Genomic DNA, 20,253 nt, shown 5'->3' with positions numbered 1-20,253 from the left:
AACGTGACACCAGGTGATGTAGGGAATCAGAGGTTGATAAGAGGCAATCTAGTATAATAACTTAGAAGGCCATCCTTGGGGTTACTTTGGGTTTAAGTCCCACCTCTGACTCCTGGATATGTAACATTGGGGAAGCCACATCCTCTCATTGGCCCCCCAAAACTCTCTAAAACCATAAACTGTAAAGAAATTGCTCATCCGCAGTGATAGAGAGGATTTCTTCACTGAGAGTTCCCTATACCAATGAGATCACAGGTCCACGTCAAAACCTAGACCCCAAGATATCTGAGCCTCTGTTAGATTTTCTCTTCCTAACATCAAAGCAGAGAGTCAAGGAGATTTAGCACTAAGGATTATTATTAATATCAACATAGCAGCAGAAGCCACAGATTACTTAATTACAAAGTGAATTTGGTCTGCACATTTTTTCAAGTGTTTATGTTAAGGAATATTTCCTCTTTTCTCCAAAAATTGGAGAGGAGTGAACCTTTTTTAACACCAGTTTACTCATTTATAAGATGGGCATAACAATAGCCACAGTACTTATCTTACACGGTGGTCATGAGGATCTTATAAATGCATAAAAATCATTTTGCAAGTCTTAAAGTACAATGTGAATGAATGACCACCACTTCTACTGCTAAAGGATTAATATTACTATCAACAGCAGCAGCATTATTATCTGTTTAGATCAAGCAATCAATCAATAATTAAATGCCTGCTATGTGCCAGAGATTGTGCTAAATGCTGGGTCCTTGAGTGGAAGTCCATATTTTATTTTCCATGGTTCTCAAATACTCTGCCCTCCTTTTGAGGACAAATGCTTCCAAAAGAGACATTTACACCAAGAAAATTCTGTTGAAATCTGAGTATAGAACCATAGAATTAGAGAATCTCAAGTTTGAGAGGGACTTGTAAAAATGTAATTAGATCCAGCTCTTTCCTGTATTAAAAATCCATCTCAACTGTCAAAAGAAAGCTTACAAAGCAATTCCACAGCCTCCCTTAGGGACCCATTCTTCCCACTTTCACTGAGGCCCCACATTCCAGTGTAAGCCTGTTTCCCTCAGTTCTGGCTACAGGAGAACTATTAAAACCAGGAATGGTTCCGAGAAATCACTGCTGCTGACATTGATCCACCATTAAGAAGGAGATTTCTAGTTTCAGTATGGGGTAATAGACAGGGTAACAGACATGTAGTTAGAAAATCCTGGGCTCCTCTCCCATTTCTGACATTTATTAGCTGTGTGATCATGGATAGGGTAACAACCTCTCTGAGCCTCCGCGTCCTTATTCTTTAAAATGAGCATAAGCAATATCTATCATAGCTCTTTTACAATGTGGTTGTAAGGTTCACATCAAATAATCTAAGTAAGGCATTTTAGAAACTTTGAAGCAATGTATAATAGTCATATAAAATAATCCATGGGGGTGTCTAGGTGGCACAGCGAATAGAGCACCGGCCCTGGAGTCAGGAAGACCTGAATTCAAATTCAGCCTCAGACACTTAACACTTACTAGTCATGTGACCTTGGGCAAGTCATTTAACCCTAATTGCCCTGCCTTCGCCCCTCCAAAAAAAAAAAGCAAAAAAAAAATCTATGCAATAGATTATTAATTGAAATTTCTTGGCCATAATTGGATTAAAACTTTGACATGGGATACAAGAATAAAATATTCCTGTTTACCACAAATATTTGATTTTTTAAATTAGTGAACCTATTTTATGTAGCATGTCAGTTCTATAAGAGAATTCTTTTAGTCAACAAAGAGCTATTTGAAAGTATCTGTAATTATTTTGAAAATTAAATTATAACAGTAATTAATATAGAGGTGCTTATTTTTCAGAGGAAATGCTTGCTATAAAATATGCTCTCTGGTGGTCTCCAAATGGAAGGTTTTTAGCATATGCAGAATTTAATGATACAGATATACCAGTTATTACATATTCTTATTATGGTGATGAACAGTATCCTAGAACAATAAATATCCCCTACCCAAAGGTATGTTGAATACTTTTAACAGATGTTTTTATTCCCTTGGTGTAAACACGAACAATAATAACCATGAACAAAGGTGGGATCAACACGTTTGGAAAACTTCTTGTTCTTATGGGGTATTCTTTGTTTAAACTTCTAATACTTCGGACATCTGGGTGTGCTGCAGGCGGCTGCCTTTGCAACATACATCTTGGGAAAGCATATGGTCTAAATTATTGAGAGGAAATAAGCTAAATTTCATTTTGGTCCTTTTTAACTTTTAAGCTCACAATTCAAATTTCCATTTTTTTTAACCCTTCTTCAAATGTTTTAAAATATGAATTGGAGAGAGAGTCTTAAATGCCAACTTCATTGATTCTTCTCTCAGGCAGGCACTGGCTTAACTCTCTCTAGCTATAAGGACAGATGGGCTGCCTAATACAGAACTACAGACCCTAAGGGCATCACTTTCTTCATCTATGAAGAATGTGTGTGCGCATATGCATGTGTGTATGTGTGTATATGTGTATGTGTTGGGGATGGCAGAAAGTGGAGAGAGATAAGTAATCCCTAAATAATCTCTTTACCCTTTCTAGCTTAAAAATTCTGTAGTTGTTATTCTCTGCTTTGTGTTCTGTCTCCCTATGCTCAGAGAGGAATATTGAATAGAGGATCCAACAGAATCCTGGTTAGGAATTTTTGAGCTCAAGTTTTGTTTAGTCATTTTTTAGTCATGTCTGACTCTTTGTGACCCCGTTTAGAGTTTTCTTGGCAAAGATATTGAAATAGCTTGTCATTTTCTTCTCCAACTCATTTTACAGATGAGGAAACTGAGGAAAACAGGGTTAAGTGACTAGCTATGTCACCTAGTAAGTGTCTGAGGCCAGATCTGAACTCAGGAAGATGAGTATTTGGGCCTGGCATTCTATCCACTGAGCCACCTAGCTTTCCTTTATGGACAATCACTATAAACCAAACCTGAGCAAATGACATGAAAGACATTTCCAGTTGAGGGGGACAGAGCAATTATCACAGTTTAAGAAATCAGAGACCCTCAGACACTGACATGAGAGAACAGGATTGGATGGGTTAAAGAAGGGAAGAAGTCATTGTCTATGAGTGCAGATCTGACCATGCAATTCCTCTACTCAATCAACTCCAGTGGCCCCATGCAACCTATAGGATAAAACAGAAATGCCTTCGTTTAGCTTTTAAAGACCTATATACATCCTGGACAGAATTTTTTTCCAGATTCTTTGACTGTTACTCAACTTTCTTTGCTCTGTGATCCAGTGAAAGTGGTTCCTCACACTCAGTATGCCCAATTCTATCTTTTTGCCTTTGCATTTTCTGTCCTCTGTTTCCTGGAATATCCCCCCACATAACCTCTAACTCATACAGCCTCTCACCTTCTGGATTGAGCTTTTTTTGATCCCCCAGTGCCTAGTGCTCAGTTTCCCAAAGTACCATGTATTTAACAACGAGAGAGAGAGAGAGAGAGAGAGAGAGAGAGAGAGAGAGAGAGAGAGAGAGAGAGAGAGAGAGAGAGGAGAAGAAGGAGGAGGAGGAGGAGGAGGAAAAGGAAATGGCAAATCACTCTAGGATCTTTGCCAAGAAAATCCCAAATGGGGTTATGAAGAGCTGGACACAACTAAAATGTCTGAACAATAACAGCAATATATTTGCATTTATTCTGTATTTATATATGTACCTGCTGTCTCCCCCATTAGAATGGGAGCTCATTGTGAATATGAATTGCTTTGTTCTCTGTTCTTGTCTCCCTGGTACCCAGCTTAGTGCTTGGCAAACTAGAGGTAGTTACTAAATACTTGTCTTACCTCCTCTTATTGTTCCCTCATTTGACTATTTTTGCTAATTATTATTATAGATCTAGAGTTGGAAGGGATTTTAGAGGTCAAATGGGGGTCATTTTACAAATGACACTAAGGCCCATAAAGGTTAAGTGCATTGCCCCAGGTGGCACAGGTGCTAAGTGGCAGGGCTTTAATATGAACCCAAGTCCATAAAACCAATTTTGGCACTTATCCAGAGCCTGTGCAATCTGCTTCTGTGTGTATTGTTCCTACACTTCTGAAGTACCACAAATGCTGGCAATGCCTGGGCAATTGTGGCCTGGGCAAAGCTTAGTGACACTTACTTCATTGTGATTCTGAGCTGCCTAGAGACCATGACAGGAGAAGAGCTGAGTTCCTCATAGACTTCATATCTAACTTTTATAAGGGATCTGAAAAAGAGAATTAAAAAATTAAATTTCCCATTAGATATGGAAACTGAAATATATTTAGAAGAGCTGTTCTTAGTCGTTTTCAAAGACTAAGCATTAAAAGAACACCATCATGGGGTCAATGAACTACTCTGGGCTGTCTTGGGTTAAAAAAAATTCTTTTTTAGGCTACAGTGTCTTCATGAATACAAGTAGTAGCAAAAACAATTTAAAAAAAAAACTTCTCTTTTTCCCTGAATCTCATGTGAATTTAAGAATAAACCCACTCTGTCCTGAGACAAAATAATTGAAATATAATTGAAGAGGTACTTAATAGTTTTTGTGAAGTCGGCCAGAAACTGTGTGCCTAGATTGGGGAGTCTCTGAGAGTAGGCGTAGAGATCCAGGATGGGAGGCTGGAAACTAATGGTGCCTTCAGGGGATTGAATATGGAAGCACATGTGGCTTCAGTGACATCAGGAAGGGTTGAAAAAGCTGAGACAGCAGGAGCAGATCAGGGAAGCTGAGCTTTGCCAAGAAGAGAGAAGGGACTGAAATCGAAGTAGAAATTGGGGCTCAAATAAGGACCTTGTTTCCTTGGGGTGAAGAGCTCTGAGAGAAGTTCGAGTTCAGAAGTGGGGCGGGGTACATGGAAGGGTGGACTTGTAAAGAAAGGCAACTTGATCCAAAGGATGGAGGGGTGGGAAGACTTAGCCGACCTGGTCCTGAATCCTAAATCCTGAAACAGGCTGAGCAATGTTTGAATCTGATTCAAGCCAAATTGTATAATGTGAGACTTTATATTTGAAGTTTATTGGATTCAAATATGGTTTTTTCCTCCAAGATTCCCTCTAACTAAAGTGAAATAATTTGAGGACTTGAAAAAATGTCTGTGTATGAAGAATAGTGGGCACTGTGAGAGAAGGACACAACAGGAGGGGTAAAAGGAAAAATTTGTGTATCCTGGGGCTATCCCGTTTTCTTTTACTGAAATTATTATACTTTGAATTTTATTTAGGAGGAGTTCACACTTCTTTTTTAGGAAGTTACAGCCTAGGCTCTGTAAGCCTGTGCTAACATATTGAGTAGAAGACAATCAAATTACTGTTAGCACAATTTTCTTTTCAATCAATCAACAAGTATTTATTAAGCATCTCTCTATGCCAGTCATTGTACTAAGCACAAAGGATACCAAGATAAACTTGTTCCTGTCCTCAAGGAATTTACCTTCTATCAAAAGACAGCATGTACATGTAAGCATATGCCTTCCAAAAGGCATATACAAAATAAATTCTTTCTGAATATTTTGTTTGGAGGCAAATCTACCCTACTCCTGAGGGTGGTAGCAACAGCAGGAACGACCAGGTATCCTTCTGTGTGAGAGCCGTCCTGGCCTGAATCTCAATCACACAAACACAAAATGTCCAGATTTCAATCTGTCCCTTACATAACCTCCATCTTTCCCCCCAGTCCCTGCTCTTTCTTTTGAAGATAGAGAAGAATAATAGTCGATGTGAAAGAGTCTCTTGGGAGGAAGAGATCTGCTATGGTGATACATAAAGAGAATCTTTCTTTCTCACCTCCTTCCAAAATGCAGTTTTCATGCCATAAGTATGAAAGTATCAAAAGTCACTCAAAGTTAAGCACCCCAAGTGTTATCTCCATGTACGCTTTTTGATGCAACATTCTTCATTGCCCTACAAATGAAACAGAAATGAACAGTGTTGGGATTAGATAAGAATGTGGTTTTATGATGATTTTATTATATGAATTGCATTTGCTACCCTATTGAAACACTCTTAGTGTCCTTAAACACTACTGAGGAATAGACTTTTATAAACTGTTATTCATTGTCTTGACAGGCTGGGGCTAAAAATCCTATTGTTAGGGTCTTTATTATTGATACCAATTATCCTGAATATGTAGGACCCAGAGAAGTACCAGTTCCAGCAATGATTTCATCAAGGTACTGTGTTCTCTGATTCTTCTTACCTTTATTGAAATTATTGTGCTTTGGATTTTGTTAAAGAATTCATACCTCATTTTTGAAAGTTATAATCTAGAGCTTGTCAGTCTATGTTAAGTATAGAGAAAATAAACAAATACCTGTAACCATTAACTTTCTTTTAAAACAGTCAGCAAGCATTTCTTAAACATTGGTGATGTACTAGGCGATGAGGATACCAGGCCAAAACTGAAACTCTCCAATGCCTAAAGGAGTTTAAATTCCACAAATAGGGACTACAACATGTGCATATAGAACTATATTTTAAAAAGTTATACAAGATACAGGCCAGATAAATTTTCCCTAAGTATAACACAACTTTGAGTTAAACCCCGCCCAACTTATGCTTGTTGGTTGGGTTTGGGGTAGGGACGATCCCATGTTCAAGGTACTCTGTGGGTTTGCCCTTTGAAAAATACAGTTCATGAGCTCCTATCAATGTGTTTACCATTCATAATCAGTCATGGGGCATAATTAGCTCAAATCAAAACATTTGCTTATTAATACTGCGTAAACAATAGTGATGAAATATTCTTTCCAAAAACTTAAAGAGTTCACTCTTCCATGACTACACACAGCATCGGTGGGAAAAGTGAGCACATACATTGATTACACTAGAATAGAGGCACAGACCTGGAATCAGGAAGACCTGAGTTTAAATCTTACAAGATACTTACTAACTGGATAAAATGAGATAGTATTTGTAAATTGCTTTGCAAACCTCATATAAACGTTAGCTTTTATTATTTATTATGTGACTATAGGCAAATTACTTAGCTTTTAACTGCTATAAGCAAATGTCCAAAAATGTAACTTTCAGAAAAGCTGGCAATCTAGACCAGTGGGCATAATTTTTACACCAGGAATTCTCCACAGGTATGAAATCACAGATACAGATCTTTTAAAAAATAAGGTTATGGGCCCTGGAGTCAGGAGGTCCTGAGTTCAAATCCGGTCTCAGACACTTAACACAAAAACTAGCCACGTGACATTGGGCAAGTCACAACCCCAATTGCCTTCCAAAAAGCAAAATAATAATAATAATACTATGTATTGAGATGGTAATGTTTTATAAAACAATAATTAATTGGTAATCAATTAAGAATTAACTACTAATCATTAAATATCAACCATCTTATAAAACAAGTGAAAAGATCGTTGGACTAAGAAACAAGACACCAGGTATTCAGGCCTGGTTCTGCCACAAACTAGTTATATGATTTTAGGCAAATTACAAATCCTGCAATCCTCAGTTTCCTCCTCTGTAAAATGAGAGTTATACTGGGTGATATCTATGGTGCCTTTTGATTCTAATATTCTATGAGTCTTCACATCAATATTTTCTATTGTTAAAAAAAATTCTCTATTGTTCTATGTACAAAACATAGTAGTGCAGTTATTCAATTCACAATAATTAAAAAGTGAAATTTGAAGGTTTCAAATGGAAAATTTGAAAAAAAAAAACCTAAAAAGCAAAAAATTCATGGCCCCAACTGTTATACCAAAATAGCTAGTTTGATAGATTTTTTTTAACCTACTGAATAAATCTATCATTTTGACATTATTTCTTAAATTCTTTCCCCAAAAACAATTCCTTGAGGGAAACTAGTTAATGTGATATAGTGGTATCAATTTCCAATAAGAAGGAATCCTCATCTCTGGGGCAGCATATTGACTTAGAAACCACAAATTAACACTATCCGTGTTGTAGTATATTTTTCTTTCTTCAGTTAAACATTTCCAGTTACATTTTGATCTGGTTGGGCCTCATTGGGGAGTTTTGCTGCCTAGTTTGACATCTCTGGTATAATAGATAAAGCATCAGACCAGGACTGAAGAAGACCTGAGTCTGAAATCTCCTCTGAGACATTTACTAGCTAGGTGTCTCCTCTCAGACATTTGTTAGATATGTGACCACTCTCAACCTAAGTTTCTTCATCTGTAAAATGGGAATAATCAAAGTACCTATCTCACAGGGCTGATGCGATGATCAAATGAGACAGGATGCATGAAGCACTTTGCAAACTGTTAAGTTCAATAAGCATTCTAGTTATTATTGCCTTGTTGATGTTGCCATTGTTGGGCCCATCATTGGGCAGTCTATCCCAGTGCATGACAAAAGTTTCCCAGAGATATCAATTTTCCTGGCGATGCCACTTAGTCACTGTGTGACTGTGGACAAATCATTTAACTGTCTTTGGGTCTTCCTTTAGTCATATGCAAAATGAAGAGGTTGAATGATAGCATAGATTTAAAACTGAAAAGGAAGTTAGAGGTCATATGATCTAATCCTCTCCTTTTACTCAGGAGTTGAAACAAAGGACTTTAAAGGATAGCTGACCTTCCCAAACTCACATCTGTAGTTGCCTAGCAGAATTCCAACCCACATCCTCTGACTTGAGTGCAAGCTCTCTTTCCACTCTCCCACATGGACTCTAAGACTGATTTCGCCTCTAAGTTTATGATCCTTTGATCTTGTCATATCTAATAAATATCCCATAACACAATCTTTTCAAAATGGCTATGCCAACAATAGTGATTATTATGTTCTGCTATGATTATAGCTGTGATTTCACAATCTGGACCAAATGATGATAACTGTCCATTTTGTTTTATTTACAGTGATTATTATTTTAGTTGGCTCACATGGGTAAGAGATGAACGAATATGTTTGCAATGGCTAAAACGAGTCCAAAATGTTACAGTGCTGTCTATATGTGACTTCAGAGAAAACACACAAAACTGGGAGTGTCCAAAGGTATGGTACATCAAAACCATTGTTGTATTTTTTTTAAATGAATATACAAAACCTGAGGTTTCTATAGCTAATGTTCATTTTAAGGTTAGTTTTAATGCTATGATTACTTGAAACTCTACAAAAAAAGTTAGTTTACAAATTTGCTATTTTCTGAAATAATATAATACAAGTTCATAATTATATTTATTCTAGGTACTATCCATTAAGCTAAAAATGTAATACATAGAAAATGGAATTTAGAAAGGCAATACATAAAAGAATAAAATGTACTTGAACAGTTAAGAAACTGAAACTGAAATGAGGTCAGAATTGAAATCTTATAGAATGAAGATAGAAAAAAAGACAAGAAAATAAATTAGGGCAAGGTAGGGAAAGAATGATGCAGAAGAGCCTTTTGGACAAATACATGATAATGAAAAAGAAGACTGAGGATGAGATGAAATGAAGTGGTTTATAAGTTTGATTCAAGAGGGAAGAGGAAGAAAAAAAGGGAAAAGCAAGGATATAGGAAGACCTGGAAGCAGAAGGATGTTCGTGGAATCTTTAATTAGTAAGAAATGTTTCATTAGGCCAAGTGGAATAAACATTTATGAAGCAAGAAAAAAAAACAACCTTTGAATTCAAGTAAATAATTTAATTCCATCTAGAAAACAGGACACATTTTGCAAGGGAAAAGTTATCAGAATTCTATGTAAAAATATTTCAGGTCCTCTAAAAGTCAAAATAACTCAAGCTAAAAATGTTTTTAAAATCATTACTTTGTCTGCAAGATACTTAAATTTTTTCTTAAATTTTCTGGAAGCTTTTTTTTTTTTAGCTCAGTGTTAAGTGAGATACACATATTTCATACACATGAGCCTCGTTGCTATTATGATCTAAGTTTGAGCTTGCTCCTCCCATGGATGCTGTATGTATTTGTGGGAAGGAGTGAACCAGGTTCTTAGAAGAATATTTTGTATTAACTTTACTATGTTATCTGAGAGTAGTAGATGCCCTCTAGGGACCCAGCCTGCCAGTTTGAGCAGAAGTATGGGAATGCTGCTATTTCTTCTTTTCCTTCTCCTCCTTCTATTTTTTTTTTCAAAAAGCTGGGACAATTTACTTTTTGTCCAGTGTAGTTTTCATTTTTGATTTCTTGAAATATAGCTCTGAAAAGACAGGTTTTTAAAAAGTCCATTGTGTTTTAAATGGAGCTATTTGACATGCCTTTAAAACCAAATTATTCTGGCTTTCATTGAATAACCAATAATAGCCTCAATCTATCCCTCTGCAGCTCTCTGTTCAGGTTTTGATGACTTCAAATGAGTGTATATAACAATTGTTTTCTTTTCTGGTCTCTCTCCTTCATGTCACTGGTCCTTTTCAAGAATGTAAGCTGAAGGGAGGCTAGGTGACACAGTGAATAGAGCACTGGCCCTGGAGTCAGGAGGACCTGAGTTCAACTCCTTACTCAGACACTTAACACAAAACTAGCTGTGTGACCTTGGGCAAGTCACTTAACCCCAATTGCCCTACCTTCCTCCCTCCAAAAAGCAGAAAAAAAAAGAATAAAAGATGAAAAATAACAAAAAAATGGAAAGATCTTTGTTTCAACATAATATTATAAAAAAAGGAAAGGGTACAATTTCTTGCTAGTCCTATTTTGAAAACACTTATTTCTCCTACTATGTTTTTCTTTATGGAACTTAGGGTATGTTAAACCTACAGAAATTTAGAAATATTGACTGCATTTTGGAGTTTGCATATAAATGTCTGTGGTCATTTAGGTATAACATTTATTTAAAGCCTTAGGGTAAGCAATAAAGACCAAAGTTTCTCAAAAAAACATTTATTAAATTATGAAAAATTTGTTTAATAAGTAATGAACATCTTGAAATATTCATTTTAATATTATGTCCATAAAATAGATACTGAAATTCATTAAAGGTCTCATGTTTAGGTAATGTCCACTAATGTTCATATTCTGAAACATTTCATCTTCAAAATGTAAATTTTCTGTGATCAAATCTTTGGAGAGATCTGAGGACACACGAGTTGTCAGTGATCCAACAAATATTTATTTGACTAATAAGGATATTGGGCCAATAAAGAATTTAAGGGTTAAATGACCGGTATCAATAAAACTTCATGGATATAACTGAAATTAGACAGAAAAGCAAGACACAAGATACCAGATTACAAAATTAGAGATATTGATTCTTAATAAAAGTTGTACTTACTCTCCATCCTGGAAAACAGACTGAGATAATACTCATAGGGCAAAAAACATCAAAATGATCAATTTGATATTAGTAATCTCACTGAAATGACAGTCTTACTATGTATAAATATGCTTTAAAGATGATCCTACCCCTGATACATTAAAAAAAATTAACTGGAACATTTTCCTTTTTATGATTATATATAAAAATAGGATGACTCCCAAATTGTTAACTGTCTCCTTCCTCAGAGTTCAGGGACTAAGGAAGGAAACAATCTAGCATGATTCCCACTGTGAGATTTGACTATTCTCCACTATTATACTAAGCACTTAAATTGCATCAGATCTCCATAGGATGTTGAAATGGACATGAGTCCTTGCCCTTTGGGAGTAAAGGCATCAATATATTGGCAGCTATAGAGAAAAATGTAATAAAATGTCTATAGTAAGAGCCAACATTTCAAATATAATTATGCTTCGAATGACTTTTTTTTAATGCTCATTTAGATCATCTTCAAATTCTTATTAGAAGTTAATCACATGTGTCTTGCACATAGTCAATAAAAGTGATTTAATTTCCATTTTTAGGAATGTTAAATCTAGTGATCATCATTGTAACGAAATCTTTAATGTCTTGTTTTGTTATTCAGAGCCAGCAGCACATAGAAGAAAGCAGAACCGGATGGGCTGGTGGAGTATGGTTTTGCTCTTTACCTTAATATTTTCATGAAATTTGACAGATACTCAGCTATCAAAGGAATTTTTGAAATGTATCCAAAATGGCATTACTTGTTTTCATAGACACATTTAAAGGTAAAAAGCACAAAGGAAGTAATTCCTTAAGTAATTTTGTGCCAGATAATTTCAAAATTTGAAAAGTGCATCTTCAGAATGAGATTTCAGGCTCTATATTTTTAGGGCTATATTAGAAGGAAGGAAGATGCCTCATGCCCTAACCTTAATTTCTTCACTTGAACATGCATTTCTAAACTCTTCTTCCTGAACCCACCTAAAAAATTATTTTAAAAGAGAGAAAAATGAACAGGACTGAAACATTGTGAGATTCCTGGCATTCCTCAGAGGTATTTTTAATAGTTTTTAATGGTTTTGACTGATTAATAAGATGAAAAAGCAAATAGGATTTTTACAGCAAATTGATTGGACAGGTGGTTTATAGAGAATAGTTCTTTCTTTAGAAAGTTCTTTAAAAATAGCTCTTTCTGTATTAAATTCCATGCAACCTGGACTGAAAATGGTTTTTTAATGAAGCCCACAAGGAAGGTAAAGTATTCTAATATTCATGACTGCTCAAAATTAGCTTTTGTGTTTATTGTGATCTTTTTAGTTCAGCTTCTTTGGGTAGTCTTTATCCCTGGATCTAAGTAGTTCCAGAGAGGAAATTGTGTTATTCTCATCTCCATTGTATCCCATTGGAAGTCACCTATCCCTGATAAGCATCGTAAGACTGGTTTGAGTTTACCTGAAAAGCAGGATAAAGATGCTACTTTTACCCATAGAAGTAGGCTAATAGCTGGATAGGAAGGCTCCTTATCTACTATACAGACACATTAGGCTACATAAAAGAAACCCTCAGCACCCTTAACTCATTAACTCAGGATACATGGATAATGAAAATCTAAAAATCATTCATAGGGTGGAATGCTTTGTACATATGGAAACTTACAAGAGGCAAGCTGACAGTTAAATTATAAATGAAGATCTGCCAGATTTATTTGAAAGTCGTTTACTTACCTTTACCTTACCTTACATTTACCTTCAGATTCAATTTTTTTCATTATTTTCCCATTGTAAAAGAACCGTTTCATAAAAATTTATCCAATTCATATACATATATACATAATAAATTCCACTTAATATATTTACAATACATCCCAAATAAACCTATAGGTTTATTTTTGAATTTTTTTATTTTGAATTCAAATTCTCTCCCTCCCCTCATCCTTCCCCCACCCATTGAAAAGGCAAGAAATATAATATCTGCTATACACATGAAATCATGCAAAACAGATGTAATAAACACTTTCTGGGGAGAAAGGTAAGGAAAATAAAGTAAAGGGGAAATATGCTTCAATATACAATCTGAATCCATCAGTTCTCTATCTGGAGGTAGACAGTACTTTTCATCAGGAGTCCTTTAGGTTTGTGGTAGATTATTGTTTTGATCATAGTTACTAAGTCTTCACAGTTGATTATCTTGATAATATTGCCGTTGCTTTGTACATTGTTCTCCTGGCTATGCTCATTTCACTTAGTAGCAATTCATATAAGTCTTCCCAGATTTTTAGATTTGCATTAGTTCATTTTAAATCTCTGCATATTGCTTTTTTTCTGAAATCATCTTGCTCTTCATTTCTTATATCACAATAGTATTTCATTACAATCATATACCTAAACATGTTCAGCCATTCCTTAATTTCCAATTCTTTGCCACCACAAAAAAGAATTCTATAAATATTTTTGTACAAGTCCTTTTACCTTTTTAAAAAAATCTCTTTGGCATACAGACCTACCTAGTAGTGGTATTGCTTGGTCAAAGGGTATACAGAGTTTTATATTTTTGTGGGTATATTTCCAGAATGGTTGAATCAGTTCAGAACTCCACCAACAGCACATCAGTGTCCCAATTTTCCCACATCCCCTTCAATATTTGTCATTTTCCTTTTCTGTCACATTAGCCAATCTGATGGTTATGAGGTAGTACCTCAGAGCTGTTTTAACTTGCATTTCTCTGATCTATGTTGATTTAGAACATTTTTTCATGTGACTATAGATAGCTTTGATTTCTTTTTCTGAAAACTGCCTGTTCATATCCTTTGACCATTTATCAAACAGAGACAAAATTTTGGATTTCAGAAACTTTTCATTATATTTATCCTCTCATAGATTTAGACTTAGAGGATTACTTTATAAGTCACCTAGTCCCACATTCTCATTTTACAAAAAAAAAAAAATGAATTCCAGAAAAGACTTGCCTAGAGAATCATAGAGAATCACAACAAGGACTCTGACTCCAAATCAAGTATATGCTTCCTTGTCATCATATTGTATGTATACATGTAATATATTTCATAGCAACATACTATTTCCTACTACATATTTTACAATTATCTTAATTGATGTGCCTTTAGGATGTACATACAGCATAAAATTTTAGCATTAGAATGAATCTCAGAAGTAACTGAATATAAAGTCCTCATTTCACAAGTTACATTACATTTGACAGATAAGAAAATGACTCGGAGGTATTAAATTACTGATATATGGTCAGATAGCTATCATAGAGTCAAGAGCTGAAACCAGGTATTTTGCTTACTGGTTCAGAGCTCTTTCCATTAATGATGATGATGGTGGTGATGATGATGATAGTGGTGGTGGTTCTGGTGATGATGATGATGATAGCTAGCATTTATATAGCTCTTCAAGATTCACAAAGCACTTTTCAGATATCTAATTTTGTCCTCGAAACAATCCTGGAAGGTAGGTACTACTGTATTTTACAGATGAGAACACTGAGAGAAATAGAAGTAAAGTGATGTGCCCAGGTCACATATCTGTAATAGGTGTTTAAGGCTAGATTTCAACTAGATCTTCCAGACTCCTGCCATGGAGCTCTATGTTATCCAAGATCCCTATTTGAGATTAGTAAAATACCAAACAATTCAGAGCAAAAATATTAGACCAGCTACTTTCTTGATGTTGTACTGAAGGAAAAACAAAAAACAACAAAACCTAGGTTATTTTTTTTCAACTTTTTAGTAGGTTGTTTTATTGTTATATGGCAACAGCCTAAAAAAAGGGAGAGATTAGCCAAGTTATCTAGAATGCCAGCCCTTGAATTTGGAGAGGAGGCAGCTAGGTGGTACAGTCAGTAGGGTGCTGGGCTTGAAGTCAGGAAAACCTGAGTTCAAATCCAGCCTCAGACTTTTACTAGCTATATGACCTTGGGCAAGTCACTTAACCCTCTTTACCTCAGTTTCCTAATCTGTAAAATGAGCTGGAGAAAGAAATGGCAAGTGACTCCAATACCTTTGCCAAGAACACCCCAGATGAGGTCACCAAGAGTTGAACATGATTGAAATGACTGAACAATAGCAACAAAAAAGGACTTCAAGCATAATGTTTAGATCAATGAAATATTTTGATAATTTACACAGAACATTACCCAGTTTGTATTTCCAACAAAGCCTCTAGGTTTAAGCAAAGTGGATATTCCAAGCCTCATTCTGATTGGATGTAGACTGAGGTTAGCCACTAATTAGGTTGAAAGAACTAGGACCTTTGTGTCTCTTGTTTCTTTCCTTCACATGTATCAACTACAGTCTCGAGCCATGCCATGTGTAAGCACTTCTCCTTAGCAAGCAAGTAATAAATAAAGGCTCATAAACTTTTACATCCAGATGCACAAATTATCAAGAAATTTGAGCCTGACAAATGACTCAGATGAAGAGGCTGTGTCATGGTTTGCTTTGAGTAAGATCTTGATCTGGGTGCTTATCTAGGGCACAGGTGTGACTCACTGGGCAGCCACTTTTAATGCAAAATGCATTATGGGCTCTTGCTCTCCAAATGTGAACTCGGAAATATTTCACACTCTCTTTACTGCACCTGAGTTACCTGCTCGGCTAGAGTATTGTTTACTTAGATGTGTGCATTGGAAAGAGTAAAGAAGATAACACAATCTTTGCTTAACATAAATGCTCTTCCTGTTTTCCTGATTCTTAATTCTTGTCACCAAGCTCTACACCATTTTTCATTTAACAGCATTATGAAGTTATAACCATACTTTTTTCACCTCCTCAGAGGAATAGCTCACTGAAGGAGCTACAAAAATCCTTGTACTCATCCTTACCACCAAATGTCCTGAAATATTTTGAAACCATTTAATATTCAAGTTAATGCTTTTTTCTCTTTATCTTCCTCTTTTTAAAAAATTCTATGTTACAGGGGATAGCTCTTCGGGAGTGAAAAGGAGGCATTATATTTGGAAATGAATGGAATGTAAAAACAAATGACAGCAATAAACATTTAAAAGAATTTAGTAATAAACTATCGGTCTTGATTTTTATTGTGGAACCAATTTGTAAAGAGCCTCTGTTCTTGAAATTGAGGAATCTCTGTTAAGAGTTAAAAGTTATAATGAAGTCATAAATAGGGAATGTCCATGATTTGGCTCAGTGGGGAGTGCATATTGCAAAATGAAGACCAACCATACCAGAAGACCTCAGTCATGAAATGATGGCCACAAAACTGCAACAACAGACATTTCTGGGGTCAATTAAAGGATTAAGTAACCTGGACCCTAGGATCATCGATTTAGAAATGGAAAAGATTTTAGAGGTCATCTACTCCAACTCCATTACTTTCTAGATGTGCATACTTGAGATTCAGAAAGGTTAAGGAATTTGCCCAAGGCCAGGCAGGAAGGAAATAAGCATTAATAAGTGCCTCCTCTGTGCCAGGTACTTTCCAAATACTATCCCATTTGATCCTTGGAACAATTCTGCAAAGTAGATGTTATCATCCCCATTTTATAGCTGAAGAGACTGAGACAGACAAAGATTCAGTCATGCGCTAAGGGTCACCTAGTAAGTATCTCAGACTGGATTTGAATTTGAGTGTTCCTCACTCCAAGTGTGGCACTCTATGCACTATAGCTCCATTTAACTGCCCTCCCCCTCCCAGCTCCTGTGGCACAAGGAGCAAATGGCAGATTTATTGCTCTTAGCCTCCTAACTCTGGACTTACTAGGTAGGTGGTAGTTTTTTTTAGCATAAAAATATTATCTGTAAGCCATTTTGCTTCTTAAATACACTTTAATTAAAAGCTAACCAGAGAAGATTTTTTTAAAGTGAGCTTAAAGACAGTTTTTAAAAATCATTTCTGCTTATTAGAGGAAAAGGCTGAATTTGTGTGTGTGTATATGTGTGCATATATATATACATATATATAATTTCATAGCAATACCATTTCAAATTATTAACAAAAAGAGACCTTCGTTGATATGCTGTAAGAATTTAGTATAAAAATCTGGCTTTGGAATGGATCTTAGAGGTCATCTAATATAAATGCTTCATTTTATAGTTTATATTACATTTTGCAGATGGTCAAATAGCCTAGGAATGTTAAAGACTTGCTAAGAAATTCAATTATCTAGATTATCCCTATCCCCCATTACTGGAAGAACAAGGAGAACTATTTTGTAACTTCTATCCAAGGTAGAACTATCAATCTAGAATTCCTGGAAAATGTGATATCTTTGATATCCCTAATCTATCCCCAAACCCAATCATTTTCAACAACCCTTATGTCTCCCTGTGGTGGGTAATGGGCTAGAAAATTCCCAGAAGCCACAAGGTAGAGTAAGAGCTGCCCTGGACATTTAGACTAGTATGGAAAATACCAGGTTACTTGATGACCCCATAACTATAGCCTGTTGTATTCAGTGTTTTCATGTTTTTTGTTTGTTTTGTTTTATTTGAGATTGGGTCTCTGTTTCTCAGCCAGGCTGGAAGTACAACAGCCATCCATGGGCACAATCTCAATAAAGGAACTTTAATCTTCTCTGTTTTTCTGACCTGGCTCATTCTCTCCTCCTTAGGCAGTCTGGTGGCTCTCCATTTCCAGGGGCTCACCATATTGGTTATGGATTTAGTGCAGAAGACCTATTGGTTTTAGCCCTATTGTAGTTCAGAACTCTTGAACTTAAATGATCTACCAGCCTCAGCCTCCCCAAACAGCAGAGACTACCATTTCTGGCTTGTTCAAATGTTTCAAAACTGTTTTCATGATGCTATTAGCATAGACTTGTGATCTGCAAGCTAAATGACCTGTAAACCCTTAAAGAAGGTTGAGTACCATTTCTGTTAGGTAAATGTATTTGAATTTTAAATTCACATTTCAAAGTGCCAAGATAGGGAGAATATAAAGGAAAATAAGGAAAATGTCACAAACATGGTGTTTAATTACTAGCAAATAAGAGCGAGTTAGTTGTCCGTTACCAAACATTCTCTGTATGTGACAAACAGTATCTCTGATGTATACCACGGATAAGCAGGGAAAGCAATGGATTCTAATGGCTGTAAACCTGAGTGCCCATTAATGAAATGGTCTTTCTTCCCAGCTCTTTCTGACTTAACCACAATCTCTGTTCGTATCTTTCAGTTCTTTGTCTCAGCACCTGTTTTTGCTTATGACAGCATTTCATACTACAAAATATTTAGTGATAAGGACGGTTACAAACACATTCACTACATCAATGACACTGTGGTACGTTCCTTCCAAGAACTAGCTCCTCAGAGAGCATTCATTTGAGGCTGCTCAAATAACACTGAGATTTACAGAACATAATGTTTGTCTTTTTATAGGAAAATGCGATACAAATTACAAGTGGCAAATGGGAGGCCATAAACATATTCAAAGTAACGCAGGATTCACTGTGAGTATTCTGTATAGCACGATGTGCGGCTTGTGTTTTTCTTGGTGTTAAGACTGAGCTAAAAATGCTACCGCCTGGTTTCTTTTAGTCTATACCCTTCGAGATTGATTGGTTCCTTGTCATAGTTTAACATTCTATGGGCAGCTGCCACGGAGTCTAAAAATCTCAGAGCTGGAGGGACCTAAGAGGCCATTGATACAAGCTCCTCCACCTGGTGGATGAATCCTCAGACAACTGGTCAAAATCTCCATTTGAACACTTCCAGTGACAAGAAACTTATTATCTTAAATGGCAGCTCATTCTATTTTTAGATAGGGCTAATAGTTTGGAAATTCTTCATTCTTGAACCAGAATCTGACTCCCTATAATTTCAATCAATCAACAAGATTTGCTAAATATCTACCATGATTCCACACATTGATCCTATCTTTCTCCTCTGAAGCCATATAGAAAAAGCTGTAATTTCATTAAGACAGTTCTAATTAGGGGCAGTTAGGTGGCACAATAGATGGAGTATTGAACCTGGAATGTGGAACAACTGAGTTCAAATCCAGACTTAGACATTCACCAGCTGTGTGATCCTGGGTAAGTCACTTAATCTCTGCCTCAGTTTCTTCATCTTAAAATGCAGCTAATAATCACACCTACTTCCCAGGGTTGTTATAGGAATAAAATGAAGTAATATTTGTAAAGAACTTTGCAAACCTTAAAGTGCTATATGAATGTTAACAGTTATTATTTTGTTTTGTTTTGGGCCTTGATCTCTGATTTTAAGGGCATGTTCATTCCTACCTCCTGGTTTGGAAGCATTTCACCAATGCAGATCAGTAACTCACCTGTGATTACAGTCTTACAAAACTACCTGGGGCATTGAGAAATTATATGACTTACCCATGCACATAGAGGTCACTCAGGACAGAGGTAGGTTTTGATCCTGGGGCAGCTTGGAACCAAGGCTGGTCCTCTCTCCATTTTGCCAGGCTGTCTCTCAGAAAGGAAATATATTTTTCAATTTATTTATTTACTTTTGGTTTACAACATTCAGTTCCACAGTCCCTTGAGTTTCAAATTTTCTCCCCCTCCTTCTCTCCTCCCCTCATGCATGATTGGCATGCAATCAAATATAGTATCTACAAATACTTCACATTAAACATTAGTCAAGTTGTAAAGAAGAGTTATAACAAGTGGGTTGAACAATGAGAAAGAGGAACCAAAACAAAATAAAACAGAAAAAAAAAGAGCAAGTCGTTTGCTACAATCTGCATTCAGACTCTGTAGTTCTTTCTCTGGATAAGGATATCCCTTTCCATCATGAGTCTTTTGGAGTTATCTTATAACCTTGCATTGCTGAGAGGTGTCCAGTCTATCCAAGTTAGTCGTCACACACGTGATGTGTCTGTAATTGTATACAAAGTTCTCTTGGTTCTGCTCTCCTCACTCAACATCAGTTTATATAAGTCTCTCTAGGTCATTATGAAATGTGTCTGCTCCTCATTGTTTATAACACAATAGTATTCCATTACATTCGTATACCACAACTTGTTCAGCCATTCCCCGATTAATGGGCATCCCCTAGATTTCCAATTCTTTGCCACCACAAAAAGAGCTGCTATAAATGTTTCTGTACAAAT

At 36.0% G+C, this 20,253-nt stretch overlaps 1 protein-coding gene across 1 annotated transcript in view; it reads left to right on the top strand.

The window, feature by feature from the left end:
* The window catches only part of FAP (fibroblast activation protein alpha), a 92,267-nt gene that overhangs the window by 29,140 nt on the left and 42,874 nt on the right, over window positions 1–20,253 (top strand). Inside the window, exons 8-13 of the mRNA XM_069080190.1 lie at window positions 1,849–2,003; window positions 6,066–6,169; window positions 8,831–8,966; window positions 11,817–11,861; window positions 18,349–18,453; window positions 18,552–18,622. Coding sequence (XP_068936291.1) covers window positions 1,849–2,003; window positions 6,066–6,169; window positions 8,831–8,966; window positions 11,817–11,861; window positions 18,349–18,453; window positions 18,552–18,622 — 616 coding nt within the window. The remainder of the gene's footprint in view (window positions 1–1,848; window positions 2,004–6,065; window positions 6,170–8,830; window positions 8,967–11,816; window positions 11,862–18,348; window positions 18,454–18,551; window positions 18,623–20,253) is intronic.

Source organism: Petaurus breviceps, unplaced genomic scaffold (genome assembly GCF_028583685.1).
Source record: "Petaurus breviceps papuanus isolate PSGF00001 unplaced genomic scaffold, PetGlider_PUasm1.0 91133, whole genome shotgun sequence".
Classification (NCBI taxonomy): domain Eukaryota; kingdom Metazoa; phylum Chordata; class Mammalia; order Diprotodontia; family Petauridae; genus Petaurus; species Petaurus breviceps.
Note: the sequence above shows the minus strand (reverse complement) of the source record. Positions and strands in the feature narration are given on the sequence as shown.